Here is a 27,328-nt window from a genome sequence, read left to right as displayed (position 1 = left end):
TAAGAGCGTTGTAAAACACGGGTAAAATGAGCTGGGTCATTATACCGGGTACTAAGAACTCGAGGTGTGATAAACCCAACACAGGCACTCCAAAAGATAACACTCACGCGTCCCTGTTTATCGCGTAAATAAACATCCGCCCGTCGTTATTTTATCTCTATCTTAAGGCGTTTAGAGCGATCACGACTTAAAAATTGACGACGCATGACACACGACGCTCCACGAGCGCGCGATACATGCCAAATATAAGGTGACCACAATAACTCACAAAGAGTAATTCGCGATCAAGTAAGCTTTTATCAACGTTTGTTTTCAGTAAAATGATGCTTTGTGAAGTCATTTTTTAAGGGATACCATTTGCTTATTTTCAATCGCAAAAGTCGCTCATGGCATATTGTACTGATATGGCTATCCATTAAAATTAATGATGTCAAGTTTGATGACACCAAAACTGAACCCTGTCACTATATAGTGGATCTTTCAGTTTTATGGAAAGCTGTATCACCCTGTACGCGCTGATTCCAGTAAATCCGCCCCACGGCTACGTGTTCAGCACAGGACCATTTGGTACAACCTGCCGAGCCTCCATCAGTGCTTTGGAATTCTAAAGATATTTCGAATATAAGTGCTCCTTAGACTTCTTCTAAGCATTGAAATTATACACTTTGTACATTATGCTTTTGTTGATCTTTAATTCCACAACGATGCAAGCATAGGCTCTGTATAAAATCTTGTCAAATATTAAACACCCGTAGAGCCTAATTTAGAAACAAAAAACAAGCAAAAACATCAAAAGCTAAACACAATTAACTGATACTAAGTGTTAAGAGTTGAACCTTAACTAGTGCAAAACTATTGTTACTGTCCTCTCAAATTATTTAAACAAACATGAACATTCTCCAAGTTGTATTTATTAATGTAGTTATGTTATGTCACCATATTCGCAATATATTAAGCAAACTTACAAGTGCCAATAACTAAACGATAAAATAGCATGTATTGCTACAGAAGTCAAACATATTGTTTGTTTGATGTGTTATCATTTAATCATTTAATCAAATAATATATGTCGTAGGGTAAAACAAATCAATCGCAAGAAAACTAGACTATTTATTTATTTAAATCTGAGGGTTTCAAAATAAATTTAAAAACATTTCACTGATCAAATGTAAGCAACCCAACCAGTTTAACTTCATGCATGATTTACTAACATTAGAGTTATCTAACCCTGGTTCGTGATCCTTGTGCACGAAAATTTCAAGAGTCACTATTGATTGACGTATTTCTTAAGACAAAAGGAGACATTAATTGCTCGATTCAATGTTTTAAACTCTTCAAATATCACAAAAGAGCTTATTGCACATCATACATGAGCTAACACGCACACACTAGGTAATTCGAAACATGCAAGTGACAATTCTTGAAGCCAATTTGCCATAAACTGCTCATTTTTGCTAAAAACAAATTGTGGAGCATTTCTTCTGTCCAGCGCTACTTTACCAGACAAACAACGTCTTAGAAAACTAACAAAAGCAGCACTGTTCTGTGCAGCTTGTCCGATTGAGGTTTAATTTTCCTTTACGTCTATCAAAGCTCGTCTGACTTTCCCTAGGAAACAATGCTTCTGTTGTTCTGAAATATAGAGATGATGCTTTTGACAAAATGTAGATTAGAGCTATCACTGGATGTCAATAATAACACCATACAGCACCTTGTCACAGTGTAATTGTAACTAGTCAGCTACATAGGCCATTTTGAATTTAAACCAAAAAGCAGGAATGGCCACCAGTACATTTTGCAGTGGAATCCTAAAGCAAACTGACAGGCACATGCAGACAATGGTATTGTATGTTTGTATTAAATTTCACTCCGCTCTGTTGACAGGCCACAGATATAAATCAAATTGAACTTGTGTCTTCCGACGCTATACCGAGAGACAGACCAAAAGACTCATGTGAATCAAATAAAACCCAAATATTCAACATGTCTTCATAATGATAACACTCAAACCCAATTGTGTTTATGTTGTAGCACAATGTGAGCCGAAACAACATGTACTATATTAAGTTTTATTACAGTTAATGTTCTGAATAACATTATATATTTTTACATGTATTAAAGGCAAAGCATTACACATTATATCTTGTATAACAGTATCCAGATTAAGTTTGCAAATTCAGATTATTTGCAAACTTATTTTTTATGTATTGAACAATTGTAATAAAATTTTGCATATTTGTAGAGGGCAATGAGTACATACATATACTTGAAAAAAAAGAGTTTAAATGTTTTTGGAAAGTAGAGTTATTTGATGATACAGTTGAAATCCCCCGTTGGGTCTTAACGGGGTTATGGCTCCCCCGTTAAGAATTGCAATTCTCCCACGGGAGTTTTTTCCATACGGGAGAATTTAACCAATAATTTACAAAAAATGTAATTTATATATTATGCTTTGTTTTCTGTTTCAATGCTTACAAATACACACGCTTAAGTTATAATTGTAAGAAATATGAACTTAAGCAAGAAAATTACGTGTTTGTAGATTTTCTTCACCCGTGGGGTTTTGACGGGGTATCCTGTCAAACTCCCATGTCCATTAAACTACAACGGGGTTTTGACAGGCCTAACTCCCATTTCACTATACTCCAATGGGGGCTTATTGGAGTTTATTGACAATGGGAGTTTGACCTGTCAAAATAAACACACATCATATCATTATAAACACACAGCATATCAACATAAACACACAACATATCATCATCAACACACAACATATCATCATAGACACACAGCATATCAGCATAAACACACAGCATATCATCATCAACACACAATATATCATCATATACACACAGCATATCAGCATAAACACACATCATATCATCATAAACACACAGCATATCAGCATAAACACACAGCATATCATGATCAACACACATAGTATCATCATAAACGCTCACCATATCATCATACACACACAGCATATCAGCATAAACACACAACATATCATCATCAACACACAACATATCATCATAAACACACAGCATATCAGCATAAACACACATCATATCATCATAAACACACAACATATCATCATAAACACACAGCACACCATCATTAACACACGGCATATCATCATAGCATACAACATATCACCATAAACACACAGCATATCATCATAAACACACAGCATATCAGCATAAACACACAGCATATCATCATCAACCCACAACATATCATCATGAATATACAGCATGTCATCATAAACACACAACAAATCATCATAAACACAAAACATATCATCATTATTATACTAAACACTAAGTATATTATCATAAACGCACAAGTCATCATAACCTGCACACAACATATCATCATTAACACACATTGTCACATCATAAACCAACCGCATGTTATCATAAGCACACATCATATCATCATAAACACACACAATTATTATCACAATAAACACACATCATATCATCATAAACAAACAGCATATCATCATAAAAATACAGTGATTCATCATAAACACAGATGATATCATCATGAACACATGGTAAATGATCATAAACGCACAGCATATCATCATAAATACACCGTTTAATCAACATAGAAAAAGAGCATATCATCATAAACACATGGCATATCATCATAAACATGTAGCATATCATTGATAAACAAGGCATATCATCATAAACGCATTGCATAAAAACGCACATGATATCATCATAAACAAACAGCAAACCGTCATAAACACATTGCATAAAATAATTAGGACAAGAAATTCAATCACACACAATTCATTGTCGTTGAAATTTGCATGTATAAATAATTCTTAGACTAACCGCCATAAATTTGTACATGTATTGCCAAAATGAATTTGTTAATATGAAAACTATCGAATGCATTCCCAAAGATTCCCTAATGGCATAAATTCACTTATGGCACAAGATGTTCGTATTCACAGATTCGCAATTTAAATTCAAAAGAAATGGCCTTCACTGTTTTCTAATACATTTTATGTATATACATGTATACTTACGATATTCTGTATGTTTTCTTCAATCGTAATAAAATGTATGTATTATACATACACTTGAAGTAACTATAAATTATTTTCTTCAATTCTGCGAAAGCTTACATAGCGCTAGTACATTATATGGTTGACCATGTTATGTCACCACATGTGCCAGGGAAGCGTGCACATTCCTCCTAAGGGCACTCCCTACCTCGTAAATGATGACACCCAAGCGGTCAACCCGAAAACAGTTAAGAACCTACCTTAAAGCTATGTTTGTTCGTGTTTCATCCTTTGCCGAATGTTATTGCATGTAAGTCATTCAAACCATCATACAATTTTCCTGGAAAAGCCTATACCATTAAAACGGAAAACCACTTCTTTATTCTCATACTTATACCATTAACGAACAGCTCACGTATTTGATTCTGAGGTAGAGGGAAACCAATCGTAAGGCATTATTTCCAATCCTCTAACAAGTAATTTGCCCTTGCGATGTAAACGGTTAAAGAATATGCTCACAGATTGGAAGATTACTGTCCTTTTTGTGATAAATATATGGTTAAAAAGGCGTGTCTTAAATGAAGACACTCGGAATAAAATGTGAAAATATTTATTGGGATGGCATATTATTTAATAAAAAACAAGAGGGTGGAACTGATCAGTTTGCGTGTCACTTGTGTTGAAAATAGTTGTATTATTTAATCTATGTATTTATTCAAGTATTTATTTATATACTAATTTGCATTATTTATATATATATATATATATATATATTATATAACTTATCTATTCATGTATTTATTTATATATTTTTCATTTCGATATACGGTTTTCAATTGCTAGCCACTGGGGATTTATTTATTCGTTAGGTTCATTAATATACTTGTTTGCATCCGTGTAGTTACTAGATATTTGAAGCTAAAAATTGATTCATGAGACCTGTTGCCTGACCCATATTTTATTGTTATTGTTATTTAATCAATGCTATGATCTTGAAATTTTTCATTTGAATTCACGTCTGAATACATGATATTTTGTTTAATGTTAATGGATCTCGAGGGTGTCGTGCTTGGCTGCCGAGTTGATAATTTATACATTACAAGCTAATTGACACCCTGTTAACCCTCTTGCCACATAATAACAAGATCGTTAATTGGAAAACACACTGAAAGTGATCTATTTTAATCGTCTATACAGCCATTCTCAATGGCATTCACTGTTAATGTACAATTGTTGATGTTTTATCGAAATGGTTATGTGAAAAAATTAAACCGCCGTTAAGTGTTTTCCCAAACATAATGGTTTATGTAGAGTGGGATATGGAAACATGTTATTAAATAGATTGAAATGTTTACGCATTTATTATAGCGGTAACGATTTGCTTAATAATATTTGTCAACCGTTAGGCAATCTTCCTAGTTCACTTATTATAATTTAATTGAATCATTCGTTGACACTCCTGAAAATAAAATATAAGTAAAAAAATAACTTAAACAAATACAATAGCAAAATATCGGAAATAACATTATACAATAGATGGTTGTAAAACATCAATGATCCCGTCCTGAAACAAAATCGTCAATATGTGCAATTGGTTTTGATATTACAATTAAACATTAAGCTAAATAAGACATGAGATGTGCCTTCTTAAAAGTCAACCATGCCAGTTCGCAATATAGTTCAAGGGTTACAACGTTCTCTAGATAGTGTGTTACATGATGTTTCAGTGTAGTTGCTGAGGCGTATACTTGTTGCTGGCATACATAAACTGAATCTTATCCGGCAAACATACCTTAACTTGAGATTAATATAAATATAGAATGGGGCGTTATCTTGCTTATTTAAAATGCTTGTCATTTTGACGGATTGTGAGCAGTGACTTATGACCAAAAATCCATATTTGAAGTTAAATTATGCATAAGAGTATATGATATAGTGATATGCAGATGTTTCACGCGAAAACGTACATCTGAATAAGAAAGCGCAAAAAGCTCATATTTTTTTAACTGAAGGTCAGCATGATACACCTGTGTTTGTTGCATTGCATTCTGATCCCGCATGTAATACAATTCAAAATTAAATATATCTGTAGGAGTTTCAGAGAAGTGTACTTGTTGCACGCAGCAAACCTTAAACTGGATTTCGTCGTGCACATAACTCTGAACGAGGGTTTCATAGATAAAAAAGATATTGAAAACGGGCACAGTTCTGATTTAATTCTTCCCACATTCATAGGCGTTTTTCAGCGAATCACTGTAACGACACTGATCACATGTTAACAGTTGTATTTCACTATCTAAAGTCCAAAGATATGGAGTTGCTGCAAGCAAAATTTAACCTCAATGTTTAAAGTGCAAAGAGGGAATTGTTCTGTTTAATTGCATGTCCGATTTTTAAACCCTATAATAATTTATCTGATAAGTAATACATGTATTGTATATCATGTATGTTGTATATTGTTCTGTATGTATCGTCCTGTATGGTACGATAATTGGTCCCTCGCTGAAAATGACCATTGTGATTTCATAAGATGTTCTCTCCTGATATTCTTTCTGGAGTTTTATCATTCTTAGGTATTGGTCAGTAATATATCATGTTGTTGCCATGATAACAATTTCAATTGAATACATTGCAGAGACGTTTTGCAGCCAAATCTTAACATGAATTTCACCTGTCACACTTAATCAGAAATGTGTTGCAAAAGAAACATTGCCAATTGTAAAATTGTAACATTAGTATTAAAAGCTTAAATTTACTTTATATTGTCACCGGGCCATAAATGTATGCTGCATGTGAGATTGTTGACCGTGTGTGAGAAAAGGTTTTTTGTTTGAAATAAGAATGTTTTAAAGCAAGAAACCAAGTAACAGGAAACTGTATTTGTTGCGACAATATTTAGCTTTAATCGTGTTTGATAGTGCGTGTCAATACGCTAAATTACAACACATAGTTTGTATCATTTCACTTAGCTTTTTGTGACTTTTGGTATTAGTTTTCAAATGAGAAGTTATATTATTGTTTGTATAGCATTTTACCCTTTGAAAACAGGAAACAAATGAATATAATTCATCAAGTGAAGGCACTAGTAACTGACATTTACATGTGCATTAGCACCATCGGACATAGTCTTTATTATTCAAAAAATAATAGAATTGCAAAAATAGTTCCGCAATTTTAATTTACGAACATTTTGATTTCGATTACCACTGAAACCGTGTAACATAAATATTTTACGCATTAAATCTTCGCGATTAAATCTTCAATATCAGAGTTAAATGTGTGTTTGAACAGTGGGAATATTTAAACGTTTTTATTAATGGATATATTGGGGTGAAATGTCTTCATATGCACCGAACATCTAAGTTAATCTAGCTTTTATATGTAATCAGCTGTCAAGACATCCTTGCAGAAGAAAGAACTATCAAATTCAATTAAAACGATAACACGATGAGGCCTTTACAGAATCGGAAAATTCAGTATATAGGCTTTATCGTGACCTCTATTGAAATGCAATAATGTTGAAAACCAGTCGTGGCTTTCATGTGTGTATCATGTCGCTCATTGATATGAACATTCTTATAGCCTGATATTTCTTTCTGCGATTTCAATAATACTAAGAACACCATGTTATTATATTCGAGATAAGAAAGTAACATAACATAACATTGACCGATGGCTGTGATAAGATGTGTCAAATAAATATGTAAATAGTCATGTACTAAAGCCACAAACAATGCTGTGAAATATAGAAAATACAATTTTATTGGTTCGACGATTACTGAGAATTTATCCGTTCGGCGAATATAGCGCATATAGCAAAATTACATCAAATAACCGGTTAACGAGCTCAAATACCCTTGATATGTCAAGCAGGCCGTCATTACCGGGATAGATAAGTTTATATCGATTTTGCGTTAAGTTGTGGATCCTTTGTTTACAACGAACGAGTCACAATACCGCAGTGTCTGCAAGTACACAGTCACAAGACGCGGTCTGGTTTGATCGCGAATCTATTTTCGAACGAAATCAATATGAAGGAACTACAGTCAAGTACCGGCTCATTACCCATAGCGGATCACTTTCATGTTCAAGACTGCGTATCGCGATAAATAGTTGACATTTGTAGATGACATTTTGCACACAGGATCTTCAAGGCATGTTCTTTAAAAAGCATTGATTGAGTCGTAATCGGAGCTACTCTTTGTCAAACATTTTGGTATGTTTTGCTAACATTTGCTCTCGTTTCCAGATCGAGATTAAACATTTTTCGCGGCCACATGCTATAACTCTGTTGGAAAGTAAGAAGTTTACGCATTAATTCAAAGGCCATTTAGTAGTCCTTCTGCCTGCAAAAGTCCATTTCAGTTTTGAATCGTGTTTAAGATTTTGTAAGACCTTAAATGAAATGAACAATTAGGGCAATAACGGATCAAGCGTGATGATATGCGTATGGATAATATATTATATTACAATATATGCAAATCTTGTTGATTCTTACAATAAATGACCTCTATATGAATGCTTTGTTTATGATCTTTGTTCAATATCGATGATTATATATGATTCAAACAGTTTCATGGTTTATAAGATGCCCATATCTTTTCGATCTACTTAGGATTTTCAACATATAATTCACACAAGAACACCATGCGTAAGGTGTAGATACACGATCACATGTATAAAACGATTAATAACAAAATATGAATAGTATTTATAACTTGCAATGTAACTTGGTCATTGTGAACAACACAGTTCATGTTTAGACAGTTTAAATAGCATGTTAGATGCTCCCTTGCCTGAGTGGTTTCGATCACGTGGTACGTTATGGCTACAACGTATCCGTTAATGCATGGATTCTGCGGCGAAAAAAAAATATCACAAATACATTTTGCCTGCGTTTAAAAATTAGACTATGTGCTGAATCCGTAAGAATAGGTAATATTTTAATCAAACTGGTGTAAAAGAAGTCTCAAAGCATGTATTGCTTTTCACCAGAACAACTTTACTACGCTACTGATCTGGTAATGGTAACTTGACTGTATCTTAAAAAAAATATAAGAAAAAAGACATCTTATGAGAGATTTCATCAATATTTTTGTCTTTAAGCAGTCATATCTCAACCGATACGTTTCCAGAAATATAAATGATAAAACGGTCGATAAAATATTAGACACGGCCCATTCTTTAATGTCAGGAAAATCGGCTGGTAGCAATTGTTTGACGAATATCACGAAACACATTAAATCATATTCAAACGTGTAAAGTCAAACATTCGAGATATTCACACATGTTAATGTTATCTTTGTTCGCCGAACACTGTCAACACATTATCGCGTATCATGATTGACCGGCAACTTCACGATGCAGGCTTTACCGAACAAACTACATTTGTTTGAGGGAATATGCGTCGTTTATGCGAGAGTTGTACAAGAGGGAATGTCCTTTTTAAAATATTGCGAATATTGACCGCATCATATTGCAGTATGTTGGTAACGCTTGTCTGTTCCTAGAATAGGTATTTCTTTAATCACGTGGAGCAACCGTCACCTGTACCAGTCACTTCGTCGTTTCTGTACACCTAGCATCTAACGCGGCTACGATATATTTGCTTATTGTTGTTTTCCGTCGTTAGTTTATCCATGCAAACGTCCTTTTAAAGTGATGGAGGACGGCTAAATTAAAGTTTAAATTTCGTATAAAATTTGACCGGAAGTTCAATGACAAGATTCACGGTCGACATACTTACATGATTTGATTAGCCCAAAACACGTTTGCCATGCACTTTAACTGAATTTTGTCAACACTTTTGCTTACCCGTAGTATTTATCTCTTTTGTTTAAACAAACACATAAATAAAAACGTTTAGAATTCATATTCTCAACTCGATAAATATTTATGTGAATATTGCTCTGTTGGTCTAATTTTGTTTTGAATTCGTGGTTTCGCTCTTTGTCATGTTTTGATTGTACTTTCATAATGATGCATATCAAAGTTTGTTGTTTTTGTTGATAATGTGTATTATATTAATACTAAATTGAATAGTTGATACGTCATGGATAAAAAGACGATGATATTTAAGTGTTTTATTTTCAGACCAAAATCGACAGTTATTACGGCTGGAAAAGAACATCATTGCTTGTATATAGATTGAAAACGTGTAGTATACTACCAAACAATGATGTTGGCCAGAACTCGTTTATTATACAAGCGTTCTAGTTGAACGAGATTTTCGTGGTTAATAATCATAATTACATAACGACGAATATGGTCCTCACCATATACAAACGCTTCATATGATGAAATTCCCTGAAACATTACGGTTACGAAGGTGCTTCATTTGAATCATGTCGGACATTACATACAACGCTTTTTATAAGGTCCTATGTATGAGACAAATAATTCAACAGCAAGAACAAAATATGGTTTTTATCCAGAGAAACATTTACTAATAACATCAGAAATAAACAGGTAAAATACATGCAGTGTGTAAGATTTATAGTTTGCATGGTTCACACAACCAGGCTGAGCTTCAAATCCAAACCAGTCTGAAAAACTTTAATATTAATAGTAAAAGATGTTTTTTAATTAGTCTAATTTTCATGTAAAATTAGTTTTCCAGAACGTTTTTTCATCCGAAATCAAAAATAATTTTTCTTCTTATACAGCACCCCTTCTAAATAGAAGAATTTGTGTCGGCATATTATATATTATAACTTATCCTAAAGATTCGCATTTAAATAGCATCATATAGTAAATTATATTCAACGATTTTTATTTCAATCTTAAGTAGGATGTTCACGCACAATTTTATAATAATCATCATATTTTCACTAAAGACTTAACGCCAATATATCATAATAATACACACCGATTTTTTTCGTATGGTCAGTATTTCCGGATTTACAGTGTGTGTATATTTGCTTTGAGTTTAACACGTGTATTCATAATCAGCAAACTATTTTCGGATAATGACAAATTCAAAATTCAACAACTGGGAAATACAGATGAATTCAAGCGAGTAAATGAAGAATCTGCTTTTAACATTTATGACATGGTAGTCAAACAGAAAAGAAGATAAAGGTCTCTGGTGGCCAAGTATTCACCACAACTGATTAAACTTAACTAGACAAATGTGTTTTCATTTAATTACTGTTTCATTAGCACTATGTGTACACATGCATAGTGTCTGTATGATTGTTGTCTGAAACAATATTTAACTGTATACAAACACTTCACACAGGCTTAAATAATCTTGCTTGATCTTGCGTATTCTCACATAGCGCCCGTACATGGTGCGGTTGCAGGTTGTTGTAATATTTAAAACACCATCAGCTGGACCGAGAAAGCGTCCACATTATACCCAGGAGCCAGGGGCAATCCCAACCTCGTAAACTATCCCATCCAAGCGCCCGCCTGAAAACAGTATGTTATTCGTGTACAACCATGCTCTATAGTTAAAACATTTGGTGGTATTGTAACAGATTTTGACGAGTGGATCCAATTTTGAGATGCATTATTATTTTCCGTCGTTAGTTTATATTGTTTTGAGATGAGAATGACGGTTATAAAATGACCGGAATTTCAATGGAAATAGTCACGGTTGACATACTTACATGATTTCCCTAAGCCCATGACACGTTTGTAAAGCACATTTACTGAATGTATAACAACTCTTACTTACCTTTAGTAGTTGTTGTAACCAAACATAGAAGTAATACTATTTAGAATTCACATTCTTAACTCTATAAATAATTCTGTGAATATTTCTGTTTGGGTCTAACATCTTTTAATTCTTTGCCTCGCTCTTTGTCATGTTTGAATTAAACTTAAATAATAAATAATATCAGCGTCTTGAAGGTTTTATATTGAAATAATACATTGAACAGTTGATAAGTTATCGATGAAAAAGACGATGAAATTTAACATTTATTCAGAACAAGATCGACAGTTTTTACAGAAGGAAGGTACTTGCTTGTATATAGATTTAATTTGTGCATTATACTACCAAAACAATTATGTTAGCTAAACCTCGTTCTTTTTGAATGAGAATTGAGCCAATAGCAACATAATCACACTATGACGATTATGGTCCTCACCATAAACCAACGCTTCATATGAAGAAATTTGCCGGAACAAGACGGTTACGAAGGGGAGTCATTTCAATCATGTCGGTCATTACATACAACGCTTATTATAAGGTCCTATGTTTGTAGACAAAGAATTCAACAGCAAGAACAAAACGTGTATTGTATCCAGAGAAACACGTACAAATAACATCAGAAGTAAACAGGTAAATTTCATGCAGTGTGTACAACTTATCTTGTGCATGGTTCACACAACCAGCTTCAAATCCAAACCAGTCTGAAACACTTTAATATTGATAGCACACGATGATTCTTAATTAGTGTAATTCTCATGTAAAATCAGTTTTCCAGAACGGTTTTCAATCAAAAATTCGATTATTATATAATTATAACATATCCTCAAGATTCGCATTTAAATATCATCGCATTTACATATCATGTAATAAATAATATCTAAAGATTATATTCAATTTTAAGTAGGATCCTCACGCAGACTTTTTATAATAATCATGATCTTTTCCCTAAAGACTTAACGCCAATATATCATAATAATACACGCAGATTTTTTCTGATGGTCATTAGTTCCGGATTTACAGTGTTTGTATATATTTTTTAAGTTTACACGTGTATTACTGATCAGCTAACTATTTTTGGATAATGTTTAATTAAACAGATGAATTCAAGCGGGTAAATGAAGACTCTACTTTAAACGTTTATGACGTTTTACTAAAACAAACACAAAAATTAAGGTCTCTAGTGGCCAAATATTTACCACTTCTGATTTAACGTAACTAGACAAATGTGTTTTTATTTAAATGCAATAAACATGATTATTACTGTTTCATTAGCACTATGTGTACACATACATAGTGTCTGTATGATTGTTGTCTGAAACAATATTTAACTGTATACATACACTTCACACAAGGTTAAATAATCTTGCTTTTTCTTGCGTATTCTCACATAGCGCCCGTGCATGGTGCGGTTGCAGGTTGTTGTAATATTGACAACACCATCACCTGGACCGAGGAATCGTCCACATTCTTCCCACGATACTGTTGCAATCCCAACCTCGTAAACTATCCAATCCAAGCGTTCGCCTGAAAACAGTATGTTATTAGCGTTTTACCGTACTCAAACGTATTCCGATCAAAACTGAGAACCTGTACAAAACTACAGACTTTTGCCATTTACTGACAACTGCCTAATTTAAATAAGAAAACAATATGGGATAGGTTAAGTCTCAACTTTTAAACAGTTTTGAGCAATTGACGAATATAAAAACAACAAAATGCTATTAGTTAATCATTGATCAGCTTCTAATCTTTCATAAAACCAATTCTCAGCGAATGATTTTTTCTTTTTGTTTTGATTTACACTACAAATAATAGATACATTTCAAAAGTAAGTGATTTTAAATTCAGGAGAAGGCTTTATATAATTTTTAAATTCTTCCAATTTAACTTGAGTACTAAGGTTTTTAAAAGGACAGTTATAGATATTTGTCAACTTAACGAAAATCTGTATATAAGTCAATCAAATTGTATTAGTGACTACGTACCGCAATTACAATAATCAATTCGGTTGATTATGGTGACGGTCGTCACCTGGAACACTCGTCCCAAATCCACCATTCACCATTCACCGGGTTGATTGTTGGTGTGGCTGCAGTATTGCATTAAACTTCTGGGATCCCCGTCTACGGCCAGGCTCGCGGGCCAATGACGCGTCGATCTTTGTTCTGCTTGTTTGAACGTTGACAGGCTTTCGCTGCTGGATCCTGGTATACACAGATGGTTTTGAGTTTTTTGTTACATGCACAGTAAAATTACTCAGTAAGCGTGTGTGTATATGAAACACTCGCCATAAGCGCTAGTGATGTTGTTTATACAATAAATGATAACCAGAGCTTGTTGCTTCGACGCGTGATATAATATAAGGCATCTACCAACTTGAATTTTGTAGAAACAAAAACACGTATATAAACGTTACACTGCTCAGTCCGCTTTTGTTATTTCTAATAAACACGTTTTATATTTATAATTCCAACTACCGGTTATAAGCTTTCAGATTTTGTTTACAAGGTATATCAAGGATTTAGTTTTCATGTAACCATGGAAACCAATTTTCCATACACACAATGATTTATTTAAAAGAGATGAAACTGTAATAATTAATTTACAAGAGGTGAAACTAAATTAGTTTATTTTAAAGAGGTAAAATTAAAATATAATGTTTATTAAACCTTGTAAACAATAATACACAACCTTATTAAACATTGCATTTATCAATATATCAGCAAGTCAGATATAATAGTAATTCAATGATAATATAAATTTATAAAAAAATTAAAACAGATCCCAAAATTAAGTACAAACATAGTTCGTTCATTATGTTCAATTTACATTTAATCGTTCAGGTATTGTTACACCAGGTATGTATATTAGTTAATATACATACCTGGTTACACATAGCTCTAAAATAATAAATGTTAAAGAGTTAGTTGCGTTACAATTATTACCGCTTAATGGTTACCATGGTAACCATTTGCAAATTCAAAACAAGAATGCAGTGATTTAAGTTCCCTTTTCCAGAATTGTATATACATTATTAAAATAACACTACATTATAAAATATATATGGGAAAATGTGTTCTATATTCAAACATATTCCATAAGTAAGAGTTCTTAATGTCTTGCTGCATTGTATCTTTTAATTTTACCATGGTCAAAGCACATTATCATAGACTGCTCATGATTTTAATATGTTACAGCAACTTGCTGTATTATGAGCTGTTATTAGTCACATATTGTTGGCAAACGCTGATTCTGATCAGGTTGACGCAAAACGCTTGGGTACCTCCACCAGCTGTGTCAGTTTAAAGAAGCGTTCTTGCCAAGTGCTACATTTGAAACTGCATAAACAATAAATCTAGTAAACGCTCTGTGAACGCAAGTATATTAATATCGCACTCCGAGTAGGATTGTGATACATTTAGGACTTGGCTGGTGATTTGGGTGTGTGATATCAGACAAGAGGTGTCCAATATATCGTCAGACATGATACATAGAGAATACATGGATGGTTACTTTTTATATCATGAGGTATCAGACGAGTATGATATGCTATAGGACATGGCGAGGCTTGTCAAGCCTTTTCGTACGATATAATGGACGAGTTGGAAACATTCATTCAAAAGTGTGATCAGTAAACGTTCATTAAAAACACATACTATGCAATCAAACGGAATCTAAAGTATCATTGCCAGTTGAATTCGCAACTAGTGAGTTGCATGATCGACTTTTTTCACCATGGAATGATATTGATTTACCATGAATTCAATTTTGAAATACTTTCAATTACTCTTGATAAATTTGAGGTGAAGTTTTGTCGCGTTTATGATGACGGTTTGCATCTAATTTAAGGAAACAAAAGCAAAATGAAATACAATTATCATATTATTTTATGACATATTTATTGTATTGTGTAGTAATTGCCCACAGTTGCCTTGTCCCTTCTTTATATATACAATTCAAACGTTCCCGTGTGTCCCACTTGTTATTGTGAATTGTTATTATAAATAGATACGCCACGCAATTTGTTATGCTTTGTTATGTGTACTGACAGCATATTTAACGCATACTGTCAGTCAATATAGCATATACATCTTTTTATTTCAAAAGCGGACATTGGTTCCATTATGATGATTATCATAATTATGATACGTATGATTATCATTGGGAAATTTCAATGTGGTCTATGGTTCGCAATTCAAGGTTGTTTTTCCAAACGGACGTGACGAACTACTGCAATGAGATCGGCAAGCTAGGAATATACAGTGACAGGACATTACCATACAATGCAAGTTAGGTTGATTGGTTCTAAAGCCTAAGGCTTATTAAGACACTCAAGGTACTCTCAAGTCTGTTCCTGTGTAGAACAGCACCTATGTTCGGATGGACAAAAACTCTCCCAGAGTGGGGATCGATCCGATGGCCTTCTGATTACTTGGAGGTTACCATATTGTCAACTACACAGCCATGACTTTTGATAGTTATTTATATTTTAATATTTAGAGACAGGCAGCCAATGCATACATGATGTTTAAGGCCCATGTACATCCCTCAAGCCGATAATTAATGTTACTTTTAATATTAATCGGATATGATCGCCGTTTCGCGTAAGTGATACATGTAGATTTACAGCGCGTAACGCATGGAAAATGCTTTTGTCACCAATAAAATATTAAACATTTTGTGGTTTTACAATGGTCCAAACAATGATCCAAAACAAAACTACATTAACGCCAATGCTATTCAATTTACAAGCATAATTATTCGTTTGATATAGTTCATGTTTCAATTTAGCACCGTTAACAATTCAATCCTATAGGCAACCCATGTTTTTGTTTGCTGAGTAGATTGTTTTAGATTTGTTTTGAACAAATACCTGCAATTATATACTGTCTGTAAATTTCATACAATGAGACAATCAAAATACGGTATTCTTTATTTGTATTGTTTACATGGAACAATGGCGGGGCATTACATATCTCATACATCAACATGTAGGTAGGACAGACAAATAAATCAAATTAGGAAAATAACATGCTTGACGACTGTTTTCAAAATAATTTTCGCCTTTTTGTTTGCCCACCACCGGATTCATCGGGGAGGACTATATGTTTACCCGCGGTTCGTCAGTCTGTCCGTCGGAAAAAAGGATCTTGTGATAACTCAAAAAGTACTTAAGAGAGGTTGATAAAACTTTGTATATGTATAAAGTGTCAGAAAGGGAATATTCAAGTTGTTTCAATTTTTTTATCAGATAAAACAAAGGTTGCTATGGCCACAACAAATAAAATAAATTACTGTTAATAAAGGCAATAGGTTTAAACTAAACTACAAATATATATTGAAGATTAAATCTGGAATCAGCTTCACTTCAAAAGGTTAATAAAGCAAGGTTAATGAAACTCGATGAATGTATTAAGGGTCCGTTGGTGAATATGCCCGTTATTACAAAAGTATGTGTGCAGTTCAAAATTGTGGATGCTTCTATTACAGAAATCATTGAAAACTAACGAGAGAGAAATTATAATTATTTTCAAAAAAACAACAACATTGTATCTACCTATATTATTATGATAGAACTTTAATTAAACAGCAAGAATAAAGAATACAATTTATTTTGATCAAGTGGTATTGAAAGTTTTTTGTTGAATTATTAATGTTCATAACTTGTATTTGCTTGTTGTATTGTGAATAAAGATAATTACTATAACTATGGGCATTTACATTAAAAGCAGTTACGGAATTCAAAGTTCACACGAAATTTAGTACAACAAAGTATCATTTTAATGTTTGCAATGTACTATGTATAATTAAAAATGAATAAATATTTTTTTATTTCAGAACAGTACTTTTGTCCATTATAAAATGTTTATAATGTGTTTGTTTTTACTGAGAGTAATCTTTTTAACGATGTAGACTGATCTTTTTTCCTAAACATTTGACAAGATGCTTTGAATTATAAATACGGTTAAATGTTGGCTACTCCTAAAAATATATATAATACCATAAAATTAAATTTATAAGTAATTATTCAAAACTGACATGTTCTTACTTTTCATTAGATAGATCTTAAGTTATTAATTCATAAATACATAACACATATCATAACTTGAGTTATCTACAGTTCTTTTTTTGTGTAATTGTTTTAAGTTTATGAACATGAACATGTCTATAAAATTTTAACACCCTTTTCATAAACAATAACCTATAAGTCATTTTGAGTGAAAAAATGTAAGATTCAAGTCTTTGACTTATAACAGAATACCATTTATTTTGACAGTCGAGTAAACTTATTTCAGCAGAAAACTGTTCTACCTTGGTTGATTTGCAACATGTTTCAATCTATTTAATACTGGAATTATAACAGATTTCTGCGAAAATTATTGTCAGTAAAACATCAATCAAATTTATCGATTTGAATATTATATTTTAATCACCTAAAGTTTTAATAGTATAACAATCCGATGTTACCACTTACTTGAGTAAATACTTAATAAAAAATAAAAAATAAAGTTCAAAAATGTTTTCGATTCAGCCCTCGTAATTGTATTCCCAAATATCTCGTTCTTTGTTGCCAACTGCATGGCGATACAATTTACACATATAAAGGGCAGAATAATTGAACAAACTATCGAGGCTATTATGTGTGTAATTGTGTTTTTACAATGCATTACCGGTATGTTTTGTACGATATTCTTAAATAATTGTATATTCACATATTGCTATTCCTTTCAAATTACTGCGTTTTTAATTTATTTGATTCCTTTTTTCTTTTATTATTTAGGTTATGTGTACAACATGGTAAACGTTTTTAATTTGCAAACAATAATTACGATGTAGGTTTTTGTTTGATAACGCTAACGTTTAATTAAGTCACAATAAATTAATTATATTAATATTGTGATATATGGTTTACTTACCTACGTAGTATTTGTATCTGATTAAGGCGCCAATAGCCACTTTGTCAACGCTTCCTTGACCGGATGTATTGTTAATGGACGCAGTGGAACATAGTTCGCAAAGTGTGGCAAGTCTCCAGAAGTTCATTACGTCGTTCTCTTTCGACTCTGCAAACGCCTTCACGCACTGGGCATAACTGACCTTTATTAAACGTGTACAGTTTGGAGAAATATATGCCGTATGAAAAGTCATTTCGGACATAAAGGGTCCGTCGTACGCATAAGCCACAAACACTTGTAGTATAATGAAGAACACATCTTTACTCAAACGAGCACAACACATATTGACATATGTTTCTCTAATTTAAATGCGATCTTTTAACTGAGCGAGCGATATCTTTCGGTGAAACAAAACTTCTATGACACCTTGCTGCAACGTGAAGCAACCATTTCCATGAATAAACTCAGTGTAGTATTGGCAGATTCGTTATGTAATTAAATCATAAAACATCGATACAGACGCTTTTAATTATTTATAAAATACAGCCAATCGTATTGTCTCTTACCTTGATATCATTTCAGTTGACATACAGTTCAACGATTTTCATAAATATTAAACAAGCAATTACCGCGGCAGGTTTCTATCCGAAATGTTGCCCTTGTAAAATGAATATCCACAATACAAATTACGGATATTCATTCGGTCAGGCATCGTAAGCTCGATATTTCTTAAAAATAGACACTTAGAATGCGGATTTAACGAAGGACGATATTATGTTTTCGACTTGCACGATTGACATACTTTTTCGACTAAACTAACCAACGAAACGACTCAATAAATAACTTAACTTTCGACAACAAGTGTTATTCAATGTATGTCTTATTGGTTCATGGACAATCCTACAGATGGCGATACCTGCGGTGCGAACATTATCTGGACAACACGTCTGGAACTGCACTAAGCCTGGATACCAAGACAATACCTATGGAACTGCACTAAACCTGGATGCACAGACAATACGTCGGGAACTGTACTACACCCCTTAACCAAGACAACTTGTCGGGAAATGTTCTAAATCAGGATACACAGACAACACGTCGGGATCTGCACTAAACCTGGTTACCCAGACAACATGTATGCAACTGCACTAAGCATGGTTACCCAGACAACAACTCTGCAACTACACTAAGCCTGGATACACAGACAACACGTCTGGAACTGCACTAAACCTGTTTTCCAACACATCACTTCTGTAACTACACTAAACCTGGTTACCCAAACAACACGTCTACCGAGCGGAAATGAGAATTTAAAGGAATACTTTGCTTTGAACGTTAAGGTTCCTTTCTTTTTCTCTTTTATAAAAATACACCCGACATATATTTTACATAAATATGAAATATAAGCTATTCAATAAAACAGCTTGAACGTTCAAGATATGTTTTATTGAAGAGCGACTTTTGTCTGAGTTTAGTGAGAACTATCTATCATAACATGCACAAAATTTAAAACGATAAAATATAATTGTGAACAATTTACAGGAGCATACAATAAAATATTTGAGATAATGGTTATAAATATTATAGATGGAAGCGAAGACATTTTAAATATAGTTATTCGCGCATGCGCTCCAGGCATCTTGAATTGCATCCATTTACAATTATGATAAAACGCATTACTTAACCGCGACAAAAATATATGTATAATCCTCGCTCTATGAAAACAAAGCCCAATACGTGTGGGTAAAGTATAGCTCAAGATTAGTCCGCACAGGCTAATCAGAGTGAATCTTACTGCCTAACCTTTTGTTTCGTGAGAAGTAACTTCATGTAAACAAATTTTCCATAAAAGCGGAAAGTGTCTGATAAATCTGAGCGGACTGCTTAAGCTTACCTGGGTCGACACTTTACGCTCATGAATTAAATCCCATTTTCCCATAACTTATATTCATATATGTTTGTGTTCTCTCAGTTGCACGGTCAGCTGTGTGACGCTGTACTCGCTAAGCCCCGGAAGTCCTCCCCGCGGTTACATCTACCTCCCGGGACCTTCCGGAAACTCATACAGCTCCTGGGATATTCGTCAGTACTCGGCAGCTCTCGCGCTTTTCTTGAATTTATTTCTTTCGATAAATGTGAAAATAGAGTGCTTCTGAGTGTAAAAAATAACGTTATTATTGTCTGTGTTATCGTCCACCGCCAACAGATTTATTATAATATCATTTAAGTTATTTTGCTAAGTTATTTGATTAAAGTTAAAACGAAGTCTACACGATTTTGTGGACTTATCTTCTTCAAGATAAAGTAAGAACAATATTGTAAAAAAGACATAATTACAACATATATTTCAAAAATGTATAATAACTGATTTAGATAGTATTTATAAATAATATTAATAATAGCTGTCTCATTTGTGTTATGTTATATAACTTAGTAATAAATATGTTTAAATAAAGGTATACACACGCCATAAGCTATTTAGAAAATTGAGAAGTAAAAAAAGCATGCTACCAACTATTAGTTGTGAGAATTTCATGCCTGACAACAGTCAACATGCATCTGCGATCAAAGGTGCCTGGAAAACGAATGCTCTGACGCTCTTATTTAGAAGCAGAATCTAATATTGATTTTTAATAAATTCAATTACATGTAAATATTTTCTAATGCATTTTAGTACGCGCCAGTTCTCTTTGTCGCAATTGCTAAAACCGATATCGTTTTTGACAGAAGGTTATGGTACGTTGCCAATTATGTAGTTTCAATTTCAATTCAGTTTTGCGCATATCTCTATACAAACGCATATCTCAAAATTGACATCAGCAGCTCGTGCAAGTATCAAACGTGGATAGTTCACGACTTCGAAATTACCAGTACAACTATACCAATTTTATAAATCATAACTCTTATCTAGCGGATAACTTTGGGTTACCTTCATTTTTAGGATATCTTTTTTGGTTACCGACTACATAAAAATAGGTACATGTATCAACACATATGCACTTGTTGATTAAGTTTGGATAAGATTAAGCAAATCAATTTGAATTCGTTTATCTTTATCCGAAAACGCTTATCATTTAGATCGGCTAAAGTTATCATTATTTATACAATTGGCAACTCTGCATACAGTACCATATTTTCCACACAATGATTAAAAAAGACATATCTCTATACAAACATGCATCTCATGAATCACAAAATTTGAACACAGACAGCTATGGTCTTTCTAAGCATCATATCGTTGCATTGACTCGTACAAATATCACATCCCGAGAAAAACCGCGAATTTCATAATTTATATTGACCCCATAGGTCTCGTAACACATCATACCCATATATTGAAAACAACAGAACTCCAGAACAGAATCTCACAACAAACGATTATCTTATTTTTCACATGTTCATTAAATAAAGCAATACTATTTTCGTTACACCCATTGACACATTGACTTGCACCTTTGTGACAACGTCTTACAGCATACTTCATATCCTCATCTCCGAACAGACTCATCTGAATCTATATTGAAAACATAACTAGACATTACAACGCAAAAAAAATTACCACCCTGAGACAATCGTTTTTAAAAACACACCCAGTGCAGCCTTTGTAACAATGAAAAGACAAAAAACACATGAAACATGTATCTCAATAACATTTCTATATTAAGTCTAGCTATTCGAAAGTTTATCATAAAAACAGGAAACATCACAATACATTATAATTCATTTCATGAACCTAAATGCGATTTCATACAATGTTAGATCGTTGCAGCAATTAATATGCAGCCAATAACATTGCACGTAATATTACCTGAGAAATGGCATATAACAAGCCGGAAAACTGTAGATAATGTAAACGCAATTAATACTTATGGTGTTTTCACATATATGCAGGTACTTTTAATTACACAATTCGGCTACTTTGAGTCATCAATTGTCAATGGGTTATCAAACAATGTAAACTTTGCTTATCTTTTGTTCATGCCGAGAAAGGTATTTGTCGCCGTTTTATACCATTTATTACTTTTATTAATTGTTAAAATGCCGCTTACTTTGCAGGGATATCGGCAAGCTATGTATCGTATTACTATTCGCTGTATATCGCGAATCGACTTGCTGCGATATTTCTTAGCGGGTCACAAAATTACTGCCCCTGTTAAGACAATTGGCAGTGAGTAAAGAGATAAAGAGCGAATATTACAACGAAATATTCGCTAATCACTTTCTTAATAATATGGTTGAAAAGTGAGTGACATTTAAAAAATTAATACAAGTAATAAAGGGCATACAGCGGCGGGAAATACCTGTCTCGGCACGGACGTCGCCAACATGTTTGTCGCGCGATTACCTCATCAGACTAAATAATGGAACAACAAAGAGGAGTTGCACACATGTGTCCAAATTAAAACTTATATTTTTGTTCATGAAATTAACATGTAAAATGCTGTCAACAGAGTGATTGTCTGAAAGATAAATGTTTTAGCTGTTGTTAAACAGTATTTTTGGTGTATGTTTTGCAGTTGGAAGCAAATTATTCGCTTTTGTTCAGACCATGGTTTTGTGCAGAAATTCTGGTTGTTGCATCTCATGTATATGTTAATAGTTTACATAGAGAATTTTTCTTAGAGATCCTGTAATACACTTATATTCTACAATGCTGTTAGAGCAATTCCACACATCCGAATGATATCCACATTTTTGCGAATGATACAGTCACGATGATGTAAACACTATACATTTTACGATTTTATGAAAAGTTGATTAATTACGTTTGAAGCAAAAGCAAACAATGATAAATTGAAAAACAAAAAACAAACATCATTTTGCGTGTTCATACTACCGCATTGACGGGAACTAAGTGTTACACCGTGTTCGTTCTTGTATACAAAAAATCGTTTAACGAATCGAAATAAGCGGGAAATAAGCATTTTTTTCTATATACACATTTTAACTGTGCATATTTAAATATTGACAAATGATAAACGTATTACGATTTATAGATTAACACCATAGTCTTAAACATTTTGCAATATCGTTATGATTATACATTTAAACCTTTAAAAAGACGCTTTACACACTAGCGCCCATTGAGTATATATATAACTGACAACGTCATCGCAGCTGCATTCTTATGAACGTTAACGTTGTCGACGTTTAAGTTGTGACACTGTAGGATTTAACGAAGGTCTGTTTGTATTAACTATGTTTTATAACTGGAGTGTAATGCTGATTTTTGTATTAATATGTGTCTGTTATTAACACCTATCGTGGATGGTAGTATAAGTATTAGTAGTAGTATACATAGTAATAGCAGTAGTAGTAGTAGTAGTAGTAGTAGTAGTAGTAGTAGTAGTCGAAGTAGTAGAAGTAGTAGTAGTTGTAGTAGAAGTAGTAGTAGTAATAATAGTAGTGCATATCGTTTTAAGATTGCAAGTTAAAATGTGATCGTTTGGAATATACATTGTTTTTATTCGTGTCTATATTTGTATTATATACCTGTTTAATGCTTTTAACAAAATACAGGTTGTATCATTCGTTGAAATAAAAATCCCGTATTACGCTACTCGCTGTTTCGAATTCCGTATTACCATACTAGCCAGACTTCTTCGACCCATTTAATGCCGTCACATTACGCGCACCAAAAATAGAAATATTTTATATTACGAAATATATTACGTAGTACATCGTGTGACGTCATTTCTGTGACGAAACACAATAGTGTTATTAACTCTATGGAATTTAAGGACCTTTAGGACGTGGTGTTTTTTGACAGTAAAGTAAATCTATATGTTAAAAACATCGAACGAATTCAAAACGTATTTTGGAGTGTGTGTTTATCATGCATAAATGTATATTTCGATAAGAATACAATACAATAGTGTGGTTTAAACTAAGTTTTGATAAAGACATGGAAGATAGAAGTGGAAGTGCATATTGTTTCAACGTTTTTGTTATAAACATCGGATTAAAGTTATCAACTTAATTGTTATAAACATTGGATTAACGATGGCATTAAGGTAAGCGTGTCGGAAACCTGTGTTTTCCCGCTTCGAATGTTTACACGTTAATTTACATAAACTGTATTCATACGCGTCTTAGATAAACTATGGCGTACCGTTTTCGTCATTGTTTTGTCAGTTTTGTTAAAGTAAAAAATACGATTGTTAACTGTTTTCGTTAGTTGTTGTATATAATAAAAGGAATATAACGCTAGTCAATTGTTCCAAGAGCTTGTATCACTCTCGTGGCTTGTGCTATTTCGCATCACAATCGAGGCTCCGCCTCTCGTGTGATACGTCATCACACAAGCCACTCGAGTGATAAAAACTCTTGGAACAATTGACTAGCGTAATATTCCGTATATATGCAATGCCGTTGATATCCTCCAATGTTTTATTTTGACCATTGAACAGAATAAACCGTATAAAATTGTTAAGTGATTATTGTGTTGTGTGACCAGTTGGCAAACGATATACAACTATTAAAACAATGTAGGACAATTGTACAGTACACTAATTTCGTAGGTGTTTTTAATGACATACGCAATGTTGTTGATATTGTTTCTAGATAACAAGATGTCACGCGTCTGGTTTTGGTTAGCTCTGACATGGACATTCGTCTGCGGTACACAAGGACAGTGTAAGTACAAACTCGAGCGTCCTTTCAGGCTGTTGTCAGACACAGTCCGTAATGTACAGAATATGTGTATAAGCAGCGTTAAAAATGAAGTGTTCGTGTTTGTGTTAATTAATGTTATTGTTGTTAACGACCGCGTTATTTTTATTTGATGACAAGTTGCTAAGTTATTTTCACAATTTCTCAATAAACATTACATGGTTGTCATGCAAACCACATTAAAGCGATGCGTTGGGGCTATGCAGATATTAACAATGGATATAATACATGTATATGATTAATATGTATAACAAAAATATCAAATATCAAGATGTGTTGCCAAGATGAAAAAATAATACTTCTTATCTTTTTGACCTTAATGCAACAGTGAAATACTGTCTATTAAAACAAAGCGGATCACACGTACGTTCGAGTCAATTGAATAGATGAACACATACTTCAAGAAATCACCATCGACAAGCCACAAAACACTCAGACATCCTTCGGTTTTTTAACTCACTCCTTCGCGAATCTATAAATCACTCAATCATTCCGATCTAGTCAAATACATCTATTAATCTGCCCACACTTCACTTATGTCGTTAATAATAATTACGATGCATTGAGCAACATTAAAATGTAGTATTATACACAAAAATCGTCATTTTTTAAATATATGTGTAAACATTTAACAAATTTATTTTAGGGACATTTGGACCTGATTTCTTCCGCGGCATGAGTCAACTCCAAACTAACCTTAACCGGATGACAATGCATAAGGCGACGCTAGGCGAACTGGCGGAACAAAGATGCCAGGTCAAGATGAACGCCGAGATGGCGCGCGCACAGGAAGAGATTCCATTCGGGGAATCAGGGCGCGTTTTTGTGACGTCAGATGGCGGGCTGGGATACGCGTATAAGTACGGAGTCTTTCTTGCTCCTTGGGGACACAGGCCGTCTGGTGAGCGCAGTGGTTGGTACACGCGCTTCGCGCCAAGGCGACCCAGACTATATCCCCGTTCTCGAAAGCATATGCGTTTGTTTGGTGGTCACCATACCGGACATGTTGGGTTTCCTCTACATCAAACTACATCAAAAATGATCACTTTTAGTATAAAAGCTCATTAATGCGAAGATTCGACCCCCTCTACAATAAAACGGCCCAATTTGCACTGTAATAGAACACCGCTGTGCAAAAACGATGCTATATGAATTTGCGTAAAGTGCCATCCCAGATGAGCCAGTGCAGTCCGCCTTTTCCGCCCGCGCTGGATTTGTGTGTGTACAAGAAACTTCCAACAAAGACAAAGCAAAAGTGTCGCCCCTGATTATCCTGTACGGACTTCACAGGCCTTACTTGGACGATACTTTACGCTCCATTTTAAGCCCCGTTTTCCCAGAGCTATGCTCATATCACTAGTTCGTGTGTGTTATTTCAGTTCCACAGACGGATATATGACGCTTTATTCGCTCAGTCAAGGAAGTCCGCCCCATGGCTACATGTACCACTCGGGACCATTCGGAACATCTTACAGATCATGATGAATTCCGTCACTTCTCGACAGTTCTCGTGCTTTTCCGGCATTTCCATAAAATGCTTAAAGAAGTATTTCTGAGATGTCATATCATATGTTCAGAATAAACGTTTTCATTGTATATTGTAGTGCTGTTGATAATTTTTAATAAGACATGAAACACCCAGTTAAAATATTATTTCACAACGGTGCCTTATAAAGGAACAACACCAATCCAACAACTACAGCCGTATATTATCCTATCCTATCCTGTTGAGTATTAAACATAGTATCTTGAAGTATGTTGACGTATACGGACCAGTTGTACAGCCTTGCTATATGATTCTGTTTGCAGTAACGAATAACGTAAATAACATACATTTAGATGTACCAAGTCTCATAGAGTCATGGCAGAAGACAAAATGAACATCGCGGAGGTATTTAAAAAAATGTATAGTTTTTTTTTTGGTAGACATTTTATGTATAAAAACACTTTTACCGCCTGGCAATATCAGCTAGCCTTTATAGCTTCGAGCGTCTTTCATGGAATCGAGAGATCGAGGGTTCCACCCCATTACTGTTGGGGATTTTCTAATTGAGTTACTCTTTATTTTTCAATGAA

The 27,328-nt window shown here is 33.7% G+C and overlaps 3 protein-coding genes across 3 annotated transcripts in view; 1 reads left to right on the top strand and 2 right to left on the bottom strand.

Moving 5' to 3' along the window:
* Positions 1–27,328, bottom strand: part of LOC127833738 (hepatic lectin-like) — a 449,559-nt gene that overhangs the window by 114,809 nt on the left and 307,422 nt on the right. The window lies entirely within an intron of this gene.
* LOC127833745 (transmembrane protein 91-like) overlaps positions 1–27,328 on the bottom strand; it is an 89,273-nt gene that overhangs the window by 9,948 nt on the left and 51,997 nt on the right. The gene's annotated exons all lie outside the window — the stretch shown is intronic.
* LOC127833742 (uncharacterized) lies at positions 24,332–26,848 on the top strand. Its single transcript, XM_052359173.1, has 4 exons — positions 24,332–24,594; positions 25,145–25,216; positions 25,899–26,112; positions 26,632–26,848. The coding sequence occupies exons 2-4, from the start codon at positions 25,153–25,155 to the stop codon at positions 26,732–26,734; spliced, it is 381 nt and encodes a 126-aa protein (XP_052215133.1). The 5' UTR covers positions 24,332–24,594; positions 25,145–25,152; the 3' UTR covers positions 26,735–26,848.

The sequence above is a fragment of the Dreissena polymorpha genome, chromosome 6 (assembly GCF_020536995.1).
Source record: "Dreissena polymorpha isolate Duluth1 chromosome 6, UMN_Dpol_1.0, whole genome shotgun sequence".
NCBI lineage: Eukaryota > Metazoa > Mollusca > Bivalvia > Myida > Dreissenidae > Dreissena > Dreissena polymorpha.
This window is presented reverse-complemented; position numbering and strand designations above follow the sequence as displayed.